Source organism: Hemitrygon akajei, chromosome 31 (assembly GCF_048418815.1).
Source record: "Hemitrygon akajei chromosome 31, sHemAka1.3, whole genome shotgun sequence".
NCBI lineage: Eukaryota > Metazoa > Chordata > Chondrichthyes > Myliobatiformes > Dasyatidae > Hemitrygon > Hemitrygon akajei.
This window is the reverse complement of record NC_133154.1, coordinates 7,252,820-7,268,905: the sequence shown is the minus strand read 5'-3', so window position 1 is coordinate 7,268,905 and position 16,086 is coordinate 7,252,820. Positions and strand designations below refer to the sequence as shown.

The 16,086-nt window shown below is 44.9% G+C and overlaps 1 protein-coding gene across 2 annotated transcripts in view; it reads right to left on the bottom strand.

The window, feature by feature from the left end:
* The window catches only part of LOC140719252 (BTB/POZ domain-containing protein KCTD5-like), a 40,228-nt gene extending 24,164 nt beyond the window's left edge, over nucleotides 1-16,064 (bottom strand). Inside the window, exons 1-2 of one of the 2 annotated variants that reach the window (XM_073033737.1) lie at nucleotides 15,868-16,064; nucleotides 3,126-3,234 (exon numbers count right to left, since the gene is read on the bottom strand). In XM_073033737.1, the coding sequence (XP_072889838.1) occupies nucleotides 3,126-3,234; nucleotides 15,868-16,017 (259 nt within the window). In that variant the 5' untranslated portion in view covers nucleotides 16,018-16,064. The remainder of the gene's footprint in view (nucleotides 1-3,125; nucleotides 3,235-15,867) is intronic. The other variant, XM_073033738.1, reaches the window with a different exon arrangement.
* Between the last annotated feature and the right edge of the window lie 22 nt (nucleotides 16,065-16,086).

Sequence of the window (16,086 nt, the reverse complement as noted above, 5' to 3'; positions counted from 1 at the left end):
GGATGAGACGCTTTAACTGAATTGAAGGAGTGGGGGAGATAGCTAGTACAAATTGATGAGGGAGTAGGGTAGAACAATGATTGGTGGGATATCGACACCAGTATTGAGGAAGGAAGGAGCTATGTTGACGGGATGGCCTCCACTTGAATCATGCTGGGTCCAGGATCTTGGTGAATCACGTGAATGGGTGCTACAGTAACATAGCAGTTAGCACGACGCTATTGCAGCTTGGGGTGTCAGAGTTCAATTCTGACATAGTCTGTAAGGAGTCTGCACATTCTCCCCACAGAATGCGTGGGTTTTCTCAAGGATCTCCTGGCTTCCTTCCACGGTCCAAAGACGTACCAGTTAGTAGGTTAATTGGCCATTGTAAATTGTCCCATGATTGGGGTTAAATCAGGGGTTGCTGGGCAGTGTGGCTCAAATGGCTGGAATGGTCTATTCCGTGCTGTATCTCTAAGTAAATAAAAATAAATAAATAACCTCTTGTGCACAAGCATAAAGTGAAAGGGAAGTTGAGTGCAACTTGGCCATGGACAGTCCCATGCTTGGCTGCGAAAGGAGGAGGATTCACCCCATCCCATGAAAACAGAGCCGCAAACAGAAGCTTCAAAGACCTCGTCCCTGGGAGAGGAGGGATACACCAAAATGGGCTACACCTGGTGACAATGTGAAAGACAGTGCAGTGGACTCTGGGGAGCTGCTGACAGCAGCCTAGGCCCAGAGGGGTGACGGGCAAAGGGAGGAGAGTGCAGAAGAGGTTTGGATGTCTCCAGAACTAAAATCTTCAAAGTTTAGAAAGGTACAAGTATTTATCTTCTGGAAACATGGACACAAAATTGAAAAGGGTGATGAATATAGAACTGAAGGTGTTATATGTGGGATCTGAAAAGGTCCAACTTTTGACTTCCCCCCTTTACACTGGATATCAACCTTCTATTCTCAGTCCAGAAGGGTCTCCACCTTAAATGCTGATGACCCATTTCACCCCAGAGTTCCTCCAGCACCTCCTTTCTTGCTCCGTATTCAACAGCTGGAGTCTCATGCCTCCAGAAGATGCAGAGGGTGGATTCAATATGGATATAACAGAGCACATCCTACTATACATCAAAACTGGACAGTCCAAATAGTCCTTAAAAAGTAACAAGTCAGAGAGGAGGTTCTAAAGAATTTTGAGAACCAAAGTTCAAATTCAAAAGTTCTAAGTAAATATTTTATTAAAGTACATAAATGTCACCATATACTGCCCGGAGATTCATTTTATTTATTTACTTAGCAATACAGCACAGAATAAGCCCATCCGGCCCTTCAAGATGCGTTGCCCAGCAACCTCGCATTTAACCCTAATATAATCACAGGACAATTTACAATAGCCAATTAACCTACTAACCGGTAGGTCTTTGGACTGCAGGAAGAAACCGAGGCACCCGGAGGAAACCCATGCATTCCATGGGGTGAACGCACAGGGAGTGCCGGGATTGAAACTCCAAACTGTAATAACATCGCACTAACTGCTACACTACTCTGGCGCCCCTTATCTTGCAGGCATTCACAGTGGAAGAAATGCAATGGAATCAATGAAGAACTATGCACAAACACCAGCAGCTTAATAGGATTTAGAGGTGAGGTCCAAATAAAATCAAGGTAATGTAACCCTCAACCACAAAAAGCACAGCTGCTAGTTCAGCAGAAAATTTTAAACTCAAGCAAGTCCAGACTTCTGCTTTTTAAGGATGTGCTGAAAAGATCTGTAAATGAGTCAGGATGAAGCAACCTCTCATTACCTTCATCAGTTGAGGCATCGAGTTCAAGAGTCAAGAAGTATACCGCAGCTTTATAAACAATTGACAAGATGATAAGAGAGATAAATCGAGTGGGTAGTCAGAGACCTATCCTCAGGGCGGAAATGGCTAGTACAAGAGGACATAATTTTAAGGCGATTGCCGGAACGTATAGGGGGATTGTCAGAGGTATGTTTGTCACACAGAGAGTGATCAGCGTGTGGAACACCCGGCCGGGGTGGCAGCTCAAGCAGATACATTAGAAACTCTTGGATGGGCATATGAATGATAGAAAAATGTAAGGTTATGTAGGAAGGAAGGGTTAGATTGATATTAGAGCATGTGAAAACTTTGACACAACATCATGGGCCGAAGGGCCTGTTCTGTGCTATACTGTCCTATGGTGTATCACATTCAGTTCTGGTCACCCCATATATTGAAAGGCTGGCAGGTTTTGGAGAAGGTGAATATGGACTTTACCAGGATGTTCCTTAGATTACAGTGTATGTGCTTGTGGGGAGCGATTGAACCAGCTTTGGCTTTTCTCTCTGGAGTGGCAGAGTCTAAGGGGAGATGATATAAATTTAAGAAATTCTGAGAGGCATAGTTGGGATAGACAGCCAATATCTTTTCCCTTGGGTTGAAATGTCTAACGCGAGAGGCTATACATTTAACTTATGGGGGTGGTTAATTCAAAGGAGATGGGCAAGGAAGTGCTATAATATATATGGAGGATGCCTGGAATGTGCTGCCTGAAGTGGTAGTGGAGGTAAAATAAATAGAAATGTTTCAGAAGTACTTAGATAAGCTCAAGAATGTGCAGATAAGGAAGGGATCCGCTGTTCAGGCAATTTAAATGCCATCCCAGATAAAGTAAGGGCTCCTCTCTCCTTAATGGAGAGAGAGACTGCAAGACTGGCCCCGGCTGCCGTGCTTCGTCTCTGCAAACTTTGCGGCAATTTGCCCCACTAACATGATGAATGAATACAGAGGCTTTGGGTTTACTCCAGGGATTTTGATCTAAAGACTCAATTTGGCTCAGAATGCTTTAGTTGTTAGTCACTTCTATCGTTTGTATGATTTGTGTTTCCACCCCGCGCTCCCCCCCCCCCCCCCGTACATTGGGTCTTTTTTTATTGAGTTCATTCAGGTTTCTTGCTTTCTTTGATAATAAACGTACTTTGAATCGCGATATGGACCATGTGTAGGCAGAAGTGATTAGTTTTCTTAGATGCTTCATCTCTAGTTTAATTAACTCAGCATTTCTGGGCTGGACTGTTCCACATTCTATGAAGGACAGAGTGGCCGAGTCCCACATCCCAAAGCGAAAATTACGTAACTCACCCTCCTCTGCCAGTTCCTTGTTGATGACAAGTTTGCCATGTCGGAGATAATTCAATATGGGCCCAAAGTACGTGGGATCCCGGTCAATCAAGTACGCCCCCATCTCGTCCTGAGGAAGAAAGTCATTGTTTACTATTTTTGAACTCGCAACCTAACCAAGAGACGGAGCACTTGAATCAGCCCCACCACGTGGTCTGCACAAGTCCTGTTGTGGACGGTTATCTTTGCATAGGCAGACAAAGCGTGCAGTAGATCTACAAGAGAAACAGGATACACACTTGCTAAATTTATCACACTGATACCAGCACCTGGACATCACAACATTACGCAATGTGCTTTGTGTATTGCTTTGCGCAATATGAGACACCAGAGAATTGCTGGTTAAATGCATTAAGTTTATTTCCGGCTAATATGAACCACACTCAGGATGAAGCTTTTAATTCTATAACATCCGCAATGTCCTCTTCTTTCAGAATATAGGGTTTCTCTTCCACCACTATCTATACGGCATATTCTCCATTTCACGACCGTCTGCCCTCACCCATCACCGCCTAACACAACAGGGATAGGGCTCCCCTCGTCCTCAGCTACCACCCCACAAATCCGGCACACGATTCTCTGCAACTTCAGCCATATCCAGTGGGATCATCTTTCCTATCCATTCTCCTCTGCTTTCTGCAGGGGTTTCTCCCCACGCAACTCCACTGCCCCTCCCGGCACGTCCTTACGACTGCGACAAGTGCCACACCTCCTCCCTCACCACCATTCAGGCCCTAAACAGTCCTTCCAGGTGAGATGACACTTCACTGCAAGTCAGATGGGGTCATCCTTTGTATTTCATAGTGCGGCCTCTTCCACATCGGTGAGACCCGAGGCAGATTGAGGGGGATCGCTTTGTCAAGCCCCTTTGCTGTGTCTGGTACAACAGCGGTCACCCATTTCAATTCAACCACACTGAAAAGTCTGTACGTGGCACAAGAGGCCAAATGCAGGTTAGAGGAGCAATACCTCATATTCTGTCTGGGTAACCTCCAACCTGACGGCATGAACATTGATGTCTCTAAGTTCCAGAAAAACTCCCATCTCCCCTCCCCGTTCTAGTGGCCCACTTTGTCTTCTCCTCCTTTGCCCTCCAACCCCCTTCCCATAATTCCATCGTCCACTCTCTTATCCAATCAGATTTCCTTCTTCAACCCTTTACCTCTTCCACCTATCACCTCCCAACTTTTCACATCACAGCCCTGCCCCCCTCCTCCATCCACCCACCTGGTCTCACCTATCCCCCTGCCAGTTTATACTTCTTTCCCCTCATCCCACCTTATTCTGGAAACTGCCCCCTGCCTTTCCAGCCGTGATGAAGGGTCTCGGTCTGAAGTGTCGACTATTTATCCCCCTTCATTGCTTGACCTGCTGAGTTCTTCCAGCATTTTGTGTATCTTGTGCGAAACATAGAAGAGTACAACTCAGGAACAGGCCATTAAGCAGCTAAAAAGCAAATCAAAAACACCCAAAAGCTAATCCCTCCTACCTCCACCATGTCCATATCCCTCCACCTTCCTTACATCCATGTGCCTATCCACAACTCTTAAAAGTTCCTAATGTATTTGCCTCTACCACCATACCAGGAAGCACATTCCAGGCATTCACCACTTTCTGAATAAATATTTACCCCTCATGTCCCCCTGTCACCTTCAATGTATTGCCTCTGGTGTTTATTTCAACCCAGAGAAACAGATTCTCTCTGTCCACTCTATCTTATTGGCATCCATCTGTCTTGAAGGACGATGAGTGATGATGATATCGATCTAAGCCAGGGCGGAAGGTATGGAGATGCCCAGTCATTAAGATCCCCCTTTCAGCCTCACTGCTGTAGTCCAAAGGAAAGCTTATGAAGCAAAATGTTTGGCACCAGATTGGCTGCAGGAGCTGCTGGAAGGATATCCAACAGCCATAGGGGCCCCACTCCAGATTGTCTGTCTTACTCCTGTAGCCTTCGTCTCTCCCGAGGCTGCCCACAAAGCAGTGGGGCTAATTACTGATAGCTGGTGTCAAAATGGTTGTTGTGATGCATCTAGGGTGGGAGTGTAGTGGGTAGTGCTCGTCACTCTTTCAGCTTCCACCACTGGCTAGCAGTCTTGCAAAAATGAGAGCTGAATGTGTAAAAACGTCCCTGCCCGTACACAGCCTCTCCAACAGCAAGCCTCATGTAGTACCTCCTCGCCGTTGACACACAGAAACTGAACTCCTTTTGGATTCCGGCTGACTTACAGAGGATGGGGAGGAGGTCTGGCCCCTGCACTTGTAGCACACAGGCCCACCAGGTGTGGACATGCCCTGGTGCTTGTGAACCAGATCCACCCAATCTATGCCTCTCATAATCTTGTAAACCGCTATCAAATCTCCCCTCAGCCTCCAGAGAAAACAACCCGAGTTTATCCAGCCTCTCGCGATAGCACAGCATCCTGGTGATCCTCTTCTCCAAAGCTTCAACCTCTTTCCTCTAGTGGGGCGACCAGAACAAAATTCTTTCTGTTGCAGAAAGTAATCTCACAACTGTATTGAGAAACGGGACAACTGGGGGAGACCAAATAAAAGTACCACAGCACAACAGATTGAATGGAATCTTACAGCAAGACAGGAAACCATAGGAGTACAGTTGTATCAGATAACTCTCAGAGCATCGTTCATTTGTCTTCCTCTTAACATAGGGACAGACATGGCACAGCTAAGTCAACCTGTGAAGACTTTTTCCATGTAGAGAGTGAAGATGTAGAGGTGGACACAATTTCAATGTTTAAAAAGGCGTTTGGATAGAACAGGTTTGGGCCAAACACAGGGAAATGGGGCTAGCTCAGGTAGGCAACTTGGTCACCATAGATGCCCATTTCTGAGCTCTACAAGTTTATAGCTTTGTGAAGACTTTACAAAACTTACTACAAAGGATCTACTAGTAAAACTAAAATATTTCTCCTGACGATTTCCTCAGGATTTTTCCTGCAATGCCACATTCACAACTCTTATAATTCCTTCTTAAGTTACTCTGTGCTTTGAGTAAAGCTTTTATTTGTGTAACAAATTTAATAATGCCTCCTAGAAGTTAAGTCTTCAGGCTGGAACAACTGGATTAACTAACATCGGTTTTTCAAACTTCTGGTTATTGCACTCCCTTCACCTTTCCTGTTTCCTCTCACCTTACATCTCCATCACTTCCCTCTAGTATTCCTCCCCTCCTTTGTCTTTTCACTTATGAGATCCCCCTTCTCCAACCCTTCATCTCTTCCACCAATCAAGTTGATTGGTTGATAGGAAAATGGATGGTCAGTAGGATGGAAAGGTTAGATTGATCTTAGATTAGGTTAAAAGGTTGACACAACATTGTAGGCCAAAGGGCCTGTGATGTTTTATGTTCTATAACATAAAACACGAGCGTATTAGACCATAAGACATCAGAACAGATTTAGCCCATCGAGTCTGCTCTGCCATTTGATCATCTGAAACTTTAATGGATGGAAATTTTTCAGATGCTCAGCACGGCTCACAGACCTCGTCCAAATAACGTGCATAATGAGAAAATATTCTGCAGAACTGAAGCACGACAGACTTGATACAATACTCCACAAATGCTGCTCAACCACAGTGGACTCCACTTTTAGTTTCAGACTTTCAGCACCTGCAGTATTATACTCTTAAAAATTTTCAGTCTGGATTGCAATTCCTTCCGTAAGAGCTGACCAACACTCACCATCTGGAACTGCTGACCAGGAAGTACCTACAAAATTAGTAGCATACCAGATCTAAATCATTCCCTCCACAGGAGCCTGGAAGAAGTGATGGTGGCATGCAGAGAAGCAGGCCTACTCTAGCTCCCAATAATTGTGCTAGCTTTAAGTTGTTAGGTAGCATTTCAAAGTTTCTAGTCAGGGATTTTAGTTGTCGAAAGCTCCCCTGAACTCTTGGACAAAATTATATTTAATCCACTGGCAGCAGAGCTCAACAGAAGAGGGACTTTACGGACAACAAACCTGGTGACAGTGACCTGACCTACAGCTCAGCCAAGGAAGTGGCAAGCACAGGCAGTGTGAGAGGAAGCTAAAACATGGCAAGAGAGCTGGGGTACCAGCGAGGCTGAGAGCTATCCCGACAAAACAATGATACCATCACTTTTCCTGGCCAACATCGACTTACTAGATAATAAAACGGTCTCACTGAGACTAAGCACATGATGAGAGATGAGAAACTGCTGCATTCTGGCTTTCACCAAAACGTGACTAAACTGCAACATGCCCAACCAGCATTTCAACTCGATGGGATGACTATTCTGAGCAGACAGGAATTCCCTGTAGGGAAAATCCAAAGGAGGTGGAATCTGTGTGTACATTGGTGCACAAACTCATCTGTAGTTAGTAGTCACTGTTCTGAGGAAATTGAGAACACTACAATTAAATGCAACCATATTACCTGCTCAGGGAGTTTATTGTGTTCATCACTGCTGTCAACATCTCCCCCCGAGTGCAAACACTGAGAGCGCACAGCAGCTCTCTACAAAACAAGCATCCGGACAGAATCTTCGTAATTGGAGGAGACTTCAATCACATTAACCTGCAGGGAATTTTACCCAATTTCCACCAACATGTCATCATGACCACTAGGGAAACAAATAGACTGGACCACGTTTATACAAAGTACTTACAAAACTCCCCCACACCCTCATCTTGGCTTCTCTGACCACAATTAACATTCTCCGTAATGTTAATCCCGGCATACTGACCGCTGCTGAGAAACCAGTCAAGAGGACCATTGTTCTCTTGTCTAATAAGGCAATCTCTATGCTTCAGGCAGATATTCAAAAGGGCCCCTACAAACGGAAAAGACACATCAGCTAAATGAGTAAGTGTGTAGACGTTGGTACCTCAAGAACAATCTCCTCACAGCACAACCAGAAGCCCTGGCTGAATGCTAAAATGCACTCCTCACTGAAAGCCCGGGACACAGTCTTCAAGTGTGGTGACAGACCAGCCAGTAATATCATGAAGGATTCTACGCACCCTGCTCATAGACTGTTTGTCCCACTCCAATCAGGGAGGCAACATAGGTAGCATCCACACCAGGACCACCAAACTCGAAAACAGTTCCTTTCCCCAGCAGTAAGACTGATCAACACCTCCACCCACTAACTCCACCACTACTTTATTATTTCCCGTCAGTCACCTTATGTACAGCCCAGTGTCACTTTATGGACATACAATCTATGTATACAAGCTATCTTATATATTTATATTTACTGCGTGCTTGTCAATTTATTATTGTGCTCTCTATCTTGTATCGGATCTGGAGTAACAATTATTTTGTTCTCCTTTACACTTGTGTACAAGAAATGACATTAAACAATGTTTGTTTCAAGCTACACAGGGAAATAGTGGATTCCGGTTAACTGGGACACAGAAAATTAAGCAACTTTGCCAATAAGCCTAAGCTTCATGGAAATAGTTTACAAAGACAAACTATGTTTAACTTCATTGGGGATCACTGATGAAGTCGGCAGAGCTTGTCATTAAATCGGTTATAATTGACACCTGTATCTGGCTTTATTCACTATTTAAAACTCCTTACTCTAAGCACGGTGTAGTGTCTAACGGCCACACAAGTGCACACGACTGACGTTAGTTAGAAACTGTTTCAACAACTGTCTCCTGTCCCAATTAAGTAGCACAGTGTCCCAAATAAACAAAGGAAATCCTGGAAATTTTCCCGCTTAGTTTTTAAGAGCTGTCCCAAATAAGTGGATTCCCCAATTACCCAGAATCTGGAACTTTGTGGAAGTTGTGGCAAGGCAAGGATTAACAATGTCCAGACAGGGATAGTTTACTTGTAGTGTGCAGTCAGCCCAGGCTAGTGAGGTCTTTCAAGAAAGGTCTTTGAAGAGCATGCGTATTAGGGGACCCAAGCCGTTTGGTATATTCAGCCTAGTGGCATGCACTTTCAGGAACTTGTAACTTCTGCCTGATGGGAGAGGGGAGAAGAACGAATGTCTGAGTTGGGTGGGTCTTGGATTATGCTGGTTGCTTTACTGAGGCAGCAAGAAGTACAGATTTATTGGATATAGATGTATTTATTAATCAGATATACAAAGCACACAGTGAAATGCATTATCTTCAGATACAGAAACCTGGAAGCATGTACTAACAGGCTGAAAGACAGCATACCAAGACAAGATTAGGATGTAAATAAAGGATTCTACTTACTATTGGTCAATTACTTTACTAATGCTGAAGTATTATTGGCCCTTAGATTATATAGATCCTATTGGTGTTTATACCCGTATACCACAGTGTGATTGGTCATTCATTATGTAAATGAGAAGTCTGAACCAACACAAGGTTACCAAGCTTTCACTGAACGTCAGTAAGACCAAAGCACGGATTATGAACTTCAGAAAGGGTAAGAGGAGGGAGCACACACAGCAGTCCGCATAAGGGATCAGAAGTGGAAAGAGTGAGCAAATTTAAATTCCTGGGTGTCCATTCCTGGACCCATCATATTGATGCAGATGCATAGAAGGCACAACAACGGCTGTATTTCGTTAGGAGTTTGAGGAGATTTGGTTTGTCACCCAAAACACTTAAAAAACTTCTACAGATGTACCATGGAGAGCATTCTGACTGGCTGCATCACCGTTAGTACTGGGGGCAGGGTGCTTTTCAGGGCTATAAAGTTAGTCAGATCCATTATGGGTACGAGCCTTTGTGATATCCAGGACATCTTCAAGGAGTGATACCTCGAAAAGGTGGCATTCATCATTAAGGTCCCCCACCACCCAGGACATGCCTTGTTCTCATTGCTATCATCAGGAAAGAGGTACAGAAGCCTGAAGGCACACACTCAGCGATCCAGGAACAGCTTTCTCCCCTCTAACATCCGATTTCTGAATGGACATTGAACCCATAAACACTACCTCACTATTTTTTTTAAATTCTGTTTTTGCACTACTTAACACATATTTTTATATTATATATACACACATCTATATACACACACACAGATTTCCTATGATTCTTTTTTCTCCCTATAATTCTTTTTTTTTCCCTATTATTATGCCACAAAGACAAGTTTCACAATGTATGCAGGTAACAGTATACCGGATTCTGGTCAGTATCTGTGTACAACTGGTCAATGTCAGTATAAGAATGGCTTTCCTTTGTTCAAGCTTCAGAACAGCGTGGATGACAGGGGCCATGCTGTTCCCCTTGTGCACGAGTACAGTAAATAAAGTGCGGCTGAGAAACAAGTGCGAGTTTTTAAAGAGTCCAGTTAATCGAGACGACACCCTATCGTTCTCATTCAGTTACGTTACTGTTACGCCTGCACAGAGCAAGAATGACAATGTAGTATGATTAAACAATTTTACTCGGCCATGTTAGTAACAGCGCACGCTGGATAACTTAGTGCAGGAGCATCGAATTATGCTTATCAAGACAAAATTACGCAACTCAAAAACCTGCACCCAAAAGAGAGTGAGCCCTCCACGCGTAGGAGGTCCAATCGATTCACTGCATGGTTTATCGGCCGCATGTGCACTTGCTACATTCTCACAAGCGATCCAATATGGCTCGACTGCCTCTTACAAACTCTTTTTTCCTTTCAACACTTTTCCCCTCATCTGTTTCTAACCTACATGCATAGATTTTCCAATTCTCCAAAATAAACACTGTATCCACTTCCCCATTCTCTTAAACGACAAACATAAGAGATTCTGCAGATGCTGGAAATCAGCAGGAATGTGCACAAAATGCTGGAAGAACTTAGCAGGTCAAACAGCATATAAGGCAGGGGTTTCCCAACCTCTACTATGCCACAGAACCTTACCGTTAACCGGGGAGGGGTTCGTGGCCCCAGGTTAAGGACCCTGATTCTAAGGAGGGGATTCTAAGTCAACTTGCCAGGCCCTTCATCAGGACTGGAAAGGAAGGAGGAAGACGCCAGAATGAAAAGGTGGGGGGAGAGGAAGGAGGACTAGCTAGAAGGTGATAGGTGAAGGCAGGTGGGTGGGGGACACAGGGTGAAGTAAGGTAATAGGTGGAAAGGGTAAAGGGATGAAGAAGAAATCTGATAGGAGAGGAGAGTGGACCATGGGAAAAAGGAGGGGGCGCATGAAGAGGTGATAGGCAGGTAGAAGAAAGAAGGGGGAGACCAGAGTCGGGGTAATGAAGAGTGAAGGAGGGGAAAAATTAAATGACAATTTTCCACTATGGGTCTGATACTCTCAAAAACAAATAAATGATAAGCTAGAGGACGTAGGTACAGTATTGCTCGACAGCTGAGAGGATTAATCCAACCCATGGGATGGCTGGTGGAACATAATCAAGTGATTTATGCGGAAACAGGATATTCACAATGGAATACTGGTTGGGTTGCAACCAGAATTCCACGGATCCTAATTGTCAAAAACAAAATCACTAGTACAGTGCATTCCGGTTAATTGGGCCATCATCAATCAGGGCAGCTGCTTATTTGGGAAAAGTCTTAAAAAACACAAACTAATCAAGAAAATAGCCAAGACTCCCTTTCTTTATTTGGGACACTATGCCACTTAATTGGGACAGGAAACTGTTGCTGAACAGTTTCTAACTAGTATTAGTCCCGTGCACTTGCATAGCCGTTAGACACACGCCATGCTACAAGCAAACAGTTTTTACAATAGCGCCAGCTGCGTGTGTTTGTGTTAAAAAATTAGCGATTTTTGTTACTGATAATTGGTGAGAAATAAGTAGTAAGACAACTCCAAAACAGTTCTGCTCACTGCGGTTTCAAGCATACAGGCTTGGAGATGCCAGAAACAGCTGGGAATGGAAAGGAAACGAGTTCACTACTTCAACGAGGTAGAAACTCTGAAGAATTTGGACAATGCAATCATTGACAGCATTGTATGAAGGGCGTCCATTATCTGCAATAGGTGTCTGCGCTGATTTTGTTCATTTAGACAAAAGAACATGGATGAATTCAGATGAATGCAGATTTTTAGTATGGGAATAGTATTGGTAGCATTCTAGCAACACACACAAAATACTGGTAGAACGCAGCAGGCCGGGCAGCATCCATAGGAAGAAGCAGTATCAACGTTTTAGGCCAAGACCCTTCGCCAGGACTATAATTTGTTTGCTATTTCATTCAAATACATAATCTGCTAGTTTGTTTTTTTTTCTAAATAGCCTTTTAATTATTTCCATTAAATTTCAGCTATTTGGGGTAGCCATTTAATTGGGTCAAAATATATTTTACTGGTCCCGATATGTCCCAATTAACCAGAATCCACTGTGTATTCTAGCCAGCCGGTGGTGTAATTGCATTAGCACTGGACTTTGAGGTGAATGGTCCTGGGTTCAAATCTAGACCCCTCCTTGCACACTTTCCATCTGTATGGGTTGAACGTTGATCAGGGGACTGCAACTCCCCGAGAGCGAATAGCACTTCTGATCAAGATGTCACCAACAAAGATTCCTCAGGCAACATCTTCCAGATAGTATATCACTCCAATTATTTCACTCTTTCTAGATCTTCTGCTTGCTCTTTTTCTCTTGTGTTACGGAAACTACTGGAGCCTGTGACGTGTAGTTTGAATTTTGATCGTGGAATCCAGCGCTGTGCTGTGTCTGGAGAGCTGCCTCGTGAAGATCAGAGACCGTTGGGGTGTGGGGTGGGGGGAGAGAGGAAGGCTCAAGAACACAAACTGACTCGTGGAAAAGACTAGACTAGAGGCGAGGTGTGGCGATGCAAATGACTCCACAACGAAGCGGTGAGGAAGATTAAAGCATCAAGGTGAATGCAGAGCAGGCCAGCGATCGCTCCCAGCAGCTGGATCAGCGCGTTCGGACCCGAATCAGCAGTCACTCTTTACTGGAGTACTGAGTTCATGCAGCCGCTCTCCTCATAAGCAGCTGAAAAGGACATTTGCCAAACTTTGAGATTTATGTGATTATTGGACAGTACTTTATATTGGTTTCTTTCAGTTTTTCAGAGTTTCCTTTCTTGTGAACAACTGGTGGGTGGGTGACCTGTTAATTTGTTATGTGTAAGATTGAGGGGGGGGGGTTAGTGCAACTGTTGCTGTTCTTTTCTGCAAGTGAGGGGGTCAGGGATTATTACGTATAGAGGGATTGTTGCTGTGGGCAAGAGGGGGATTTTGGGGTCTGCGAGCTCTGTTTTTCTTTTTTTGTGGGGGGTGAAGGTTGATGTCTTCTCTCTCATTGACACCCATGGCTTTTCTGTATTTCATGACTATCTGGAGAAGATGATATCAGAGTTGTATGAACATGCATACCTTAACAATAACACTTTGAAGTAATAGATAATGACAGTTCAAAACGGAATTGCCGGTTTGGGGGAAAAAATGGCAGGGAACGATTTCAGCCCAATCTCAAAAAGTCACAAGGAACTGAAAGTTCAAATCTAATAGAAAGCGTGGGGGCATTTTTCCACAGACATACCATGGAGAACATTCTAACTGGCTGCATCAGCATCTGGTATGGTGGGAGGGGAGCTACTGCACACGATTGAAATAAGCTGCAGAGAGTTGTAAACTTATCAGCTCCATCATGGGTACGACCGTCAGGAAGGAGGTACAGAAGCCTGAAGGCACACACTCAGCTATTCAGGAACAGCTTCTTCCCCTCTGCCATCCAATTTCCGAATGGACATTGAACCCATGAACACTACCTCACTACTTTTTTTATTTCTATTTTTATAGACAATAGACAATAGGTGCAGAAGTAGACCATTCGGCCCTTCGAGCCTGCACCGCCATTCTGAGATCATGGCTGATCATCTACTATCAATACCCGGTTCCTGCCTTGTCCCCATATTCCTTGATTCCTCTATCCATAAGATACCTATCTAGCTCCTTCTTGAAAGCATCCAGAGAACTGGCCTCCACTGCCTTCCGAGGCAGTGCATTCCAGACCCCCACAACTCTCTGGGAGAAGTTTTTCCTTAACTCTGTCCTAAATGACCTACCCCTTATTCTCAAACCATGCCCTCTGGTACTGGACTCTCCCAGCATCTGGAACATATTTCCTGCCTCTATCTTGTCCAATCCCTTAATAATCTTATATGTTTCAATCAGATCCCCTCTCAGTCTCCTTAATTCCAGTGTATACAAGCCCAGTCTCTCTAACCTCTCTGCGTAAGACAGTCCAGACATCCCAGGAATTAACCTCGTGAATCTACACTGCACTTCCTCTACAGCCAGGATGTCCTTCCTTAACCCTGGAGACCAAAACTGTACACAATACTCCAGGTGTGGTCTCACCAGGGCCCTGTACAAATGCAAAAGGATTTCCTTGCTCTTGTACTCAATTCCCTTTGTAATAAAGGCCAACATTCCATTCCTTCTTCACTGCCTGCTGCACTTGCTCATTCACCTTCAGTGACTGATGAACAAGGACTCCTAGATCTCTTTGTATTTCTCCCTTACCTAACTCTACACCGTTCAGATAATAATCTGCCTTCCTGTTCTTACTCCCAAAGTGGAGAACCTCACATTTATTCACATTAAACATCACCTGCCAAGTATCTGCCCACTCACTCAGCCTATCCAAGTCACCCTGAATTCTCCTAATATCCTCATCACATGTCACACTGCCACCCAGCTTAGTTTCATCAGCAAACTTGCTGATGTTATTCTCAATGCCTTCATCTAAATCGTTTATGTAAATCGTAAACAGCTGTGGTCCCAAAACAGAGCCCTGTGGCACCCCACTAGTCACCACCTGCTATTCCGAGAAACACCCATTCACCGCTACCCTTTGCTTTCTATCTGCCAACCAGTTTTCTATCCATGTCAATATCTTCCCCCCAATGCCATGAGCTCTGATTTTACCCACCAATCTCCTATGTGGGACCTTATCAAATGCCTTCTGAAAATCGAGGTACACTACATCCACTGGATCTCCCTTGTCTAACTTCCTGGTTACATCCTCGAAAAACTCCAATTTGTACTATTTAATTTAACTATCATATATGCTCACTGTAGTTCATAGTTTTTTTCTATCATGTGCTACAGCTACAAAGATTACAAATTTCACGACACATGCCGGGGTGATATTAAACCTGATTCTGATTGAAGGGGCGATGTATTATAGATCAAATGTTAGACTGTGGTGGACGTAGATACATGCCATGGCAAACATTTCAAAGAAAGAGCAGAAGTCGGGCGAAATCCCGACCCAGCAAAGCACACGAACCCGGTCTAACCACGCAGCTTACGGGATCCTGCTTGTGCGCGTGATTTTCCCCGGCCAGGTTTCGCGCCGCCAGAACGCCTCAGAAGTACTTTTGCGTTGAAAGTTACGAGATGTCCAACGTTTTGGTGCCCCTGGACACGGACCGCTCTGACTCGTGTTAGTCTGAGCTCTGAGAGCACTCCCGTCGCTCTGCACAAGGCTGGGATGGTACTGAGAGTAGGACCGGGATAATGAGCTCAGATACCCCTTATTACCACCACCACCCACACGCCTTTAAGCACCATCGTTAAACATTATGCACTCAACAGAAGCCACCCACCCCCTCCATCCCCGGCTTGTATTGACCTCCTCCCCCAGCTCAACCCCAACAAGGAGCCGGGACCACTGGCCTGCCTCCCCCTCTCTACAGTCCCCCCTTTCTCCAAACACCAGCATCCCTTAGGCCGGCTCCTCGTACCCAACACCCACCTCCCGTAACCCTAACCCGACCTGCCGCCGTCGCTCACCCGGTCGGACAACAGCTCGCCCTCCTCCTGGCACAGGCGGTACAAGAAGGACTTCTCCTCACGGCACAGCGTCTGCCGAGTGGTCAGGAAGTGCGTGCCCCCGACATTAAGCCGAACCCACTTGTTATTCGGCTCCTTTCCCTCCGCCATCTTCAGCTCCCATCCGCCGCCCCGCCCCCTCACGTCACGCACGTGAAGCCCCGCCTCCAACGTCACACG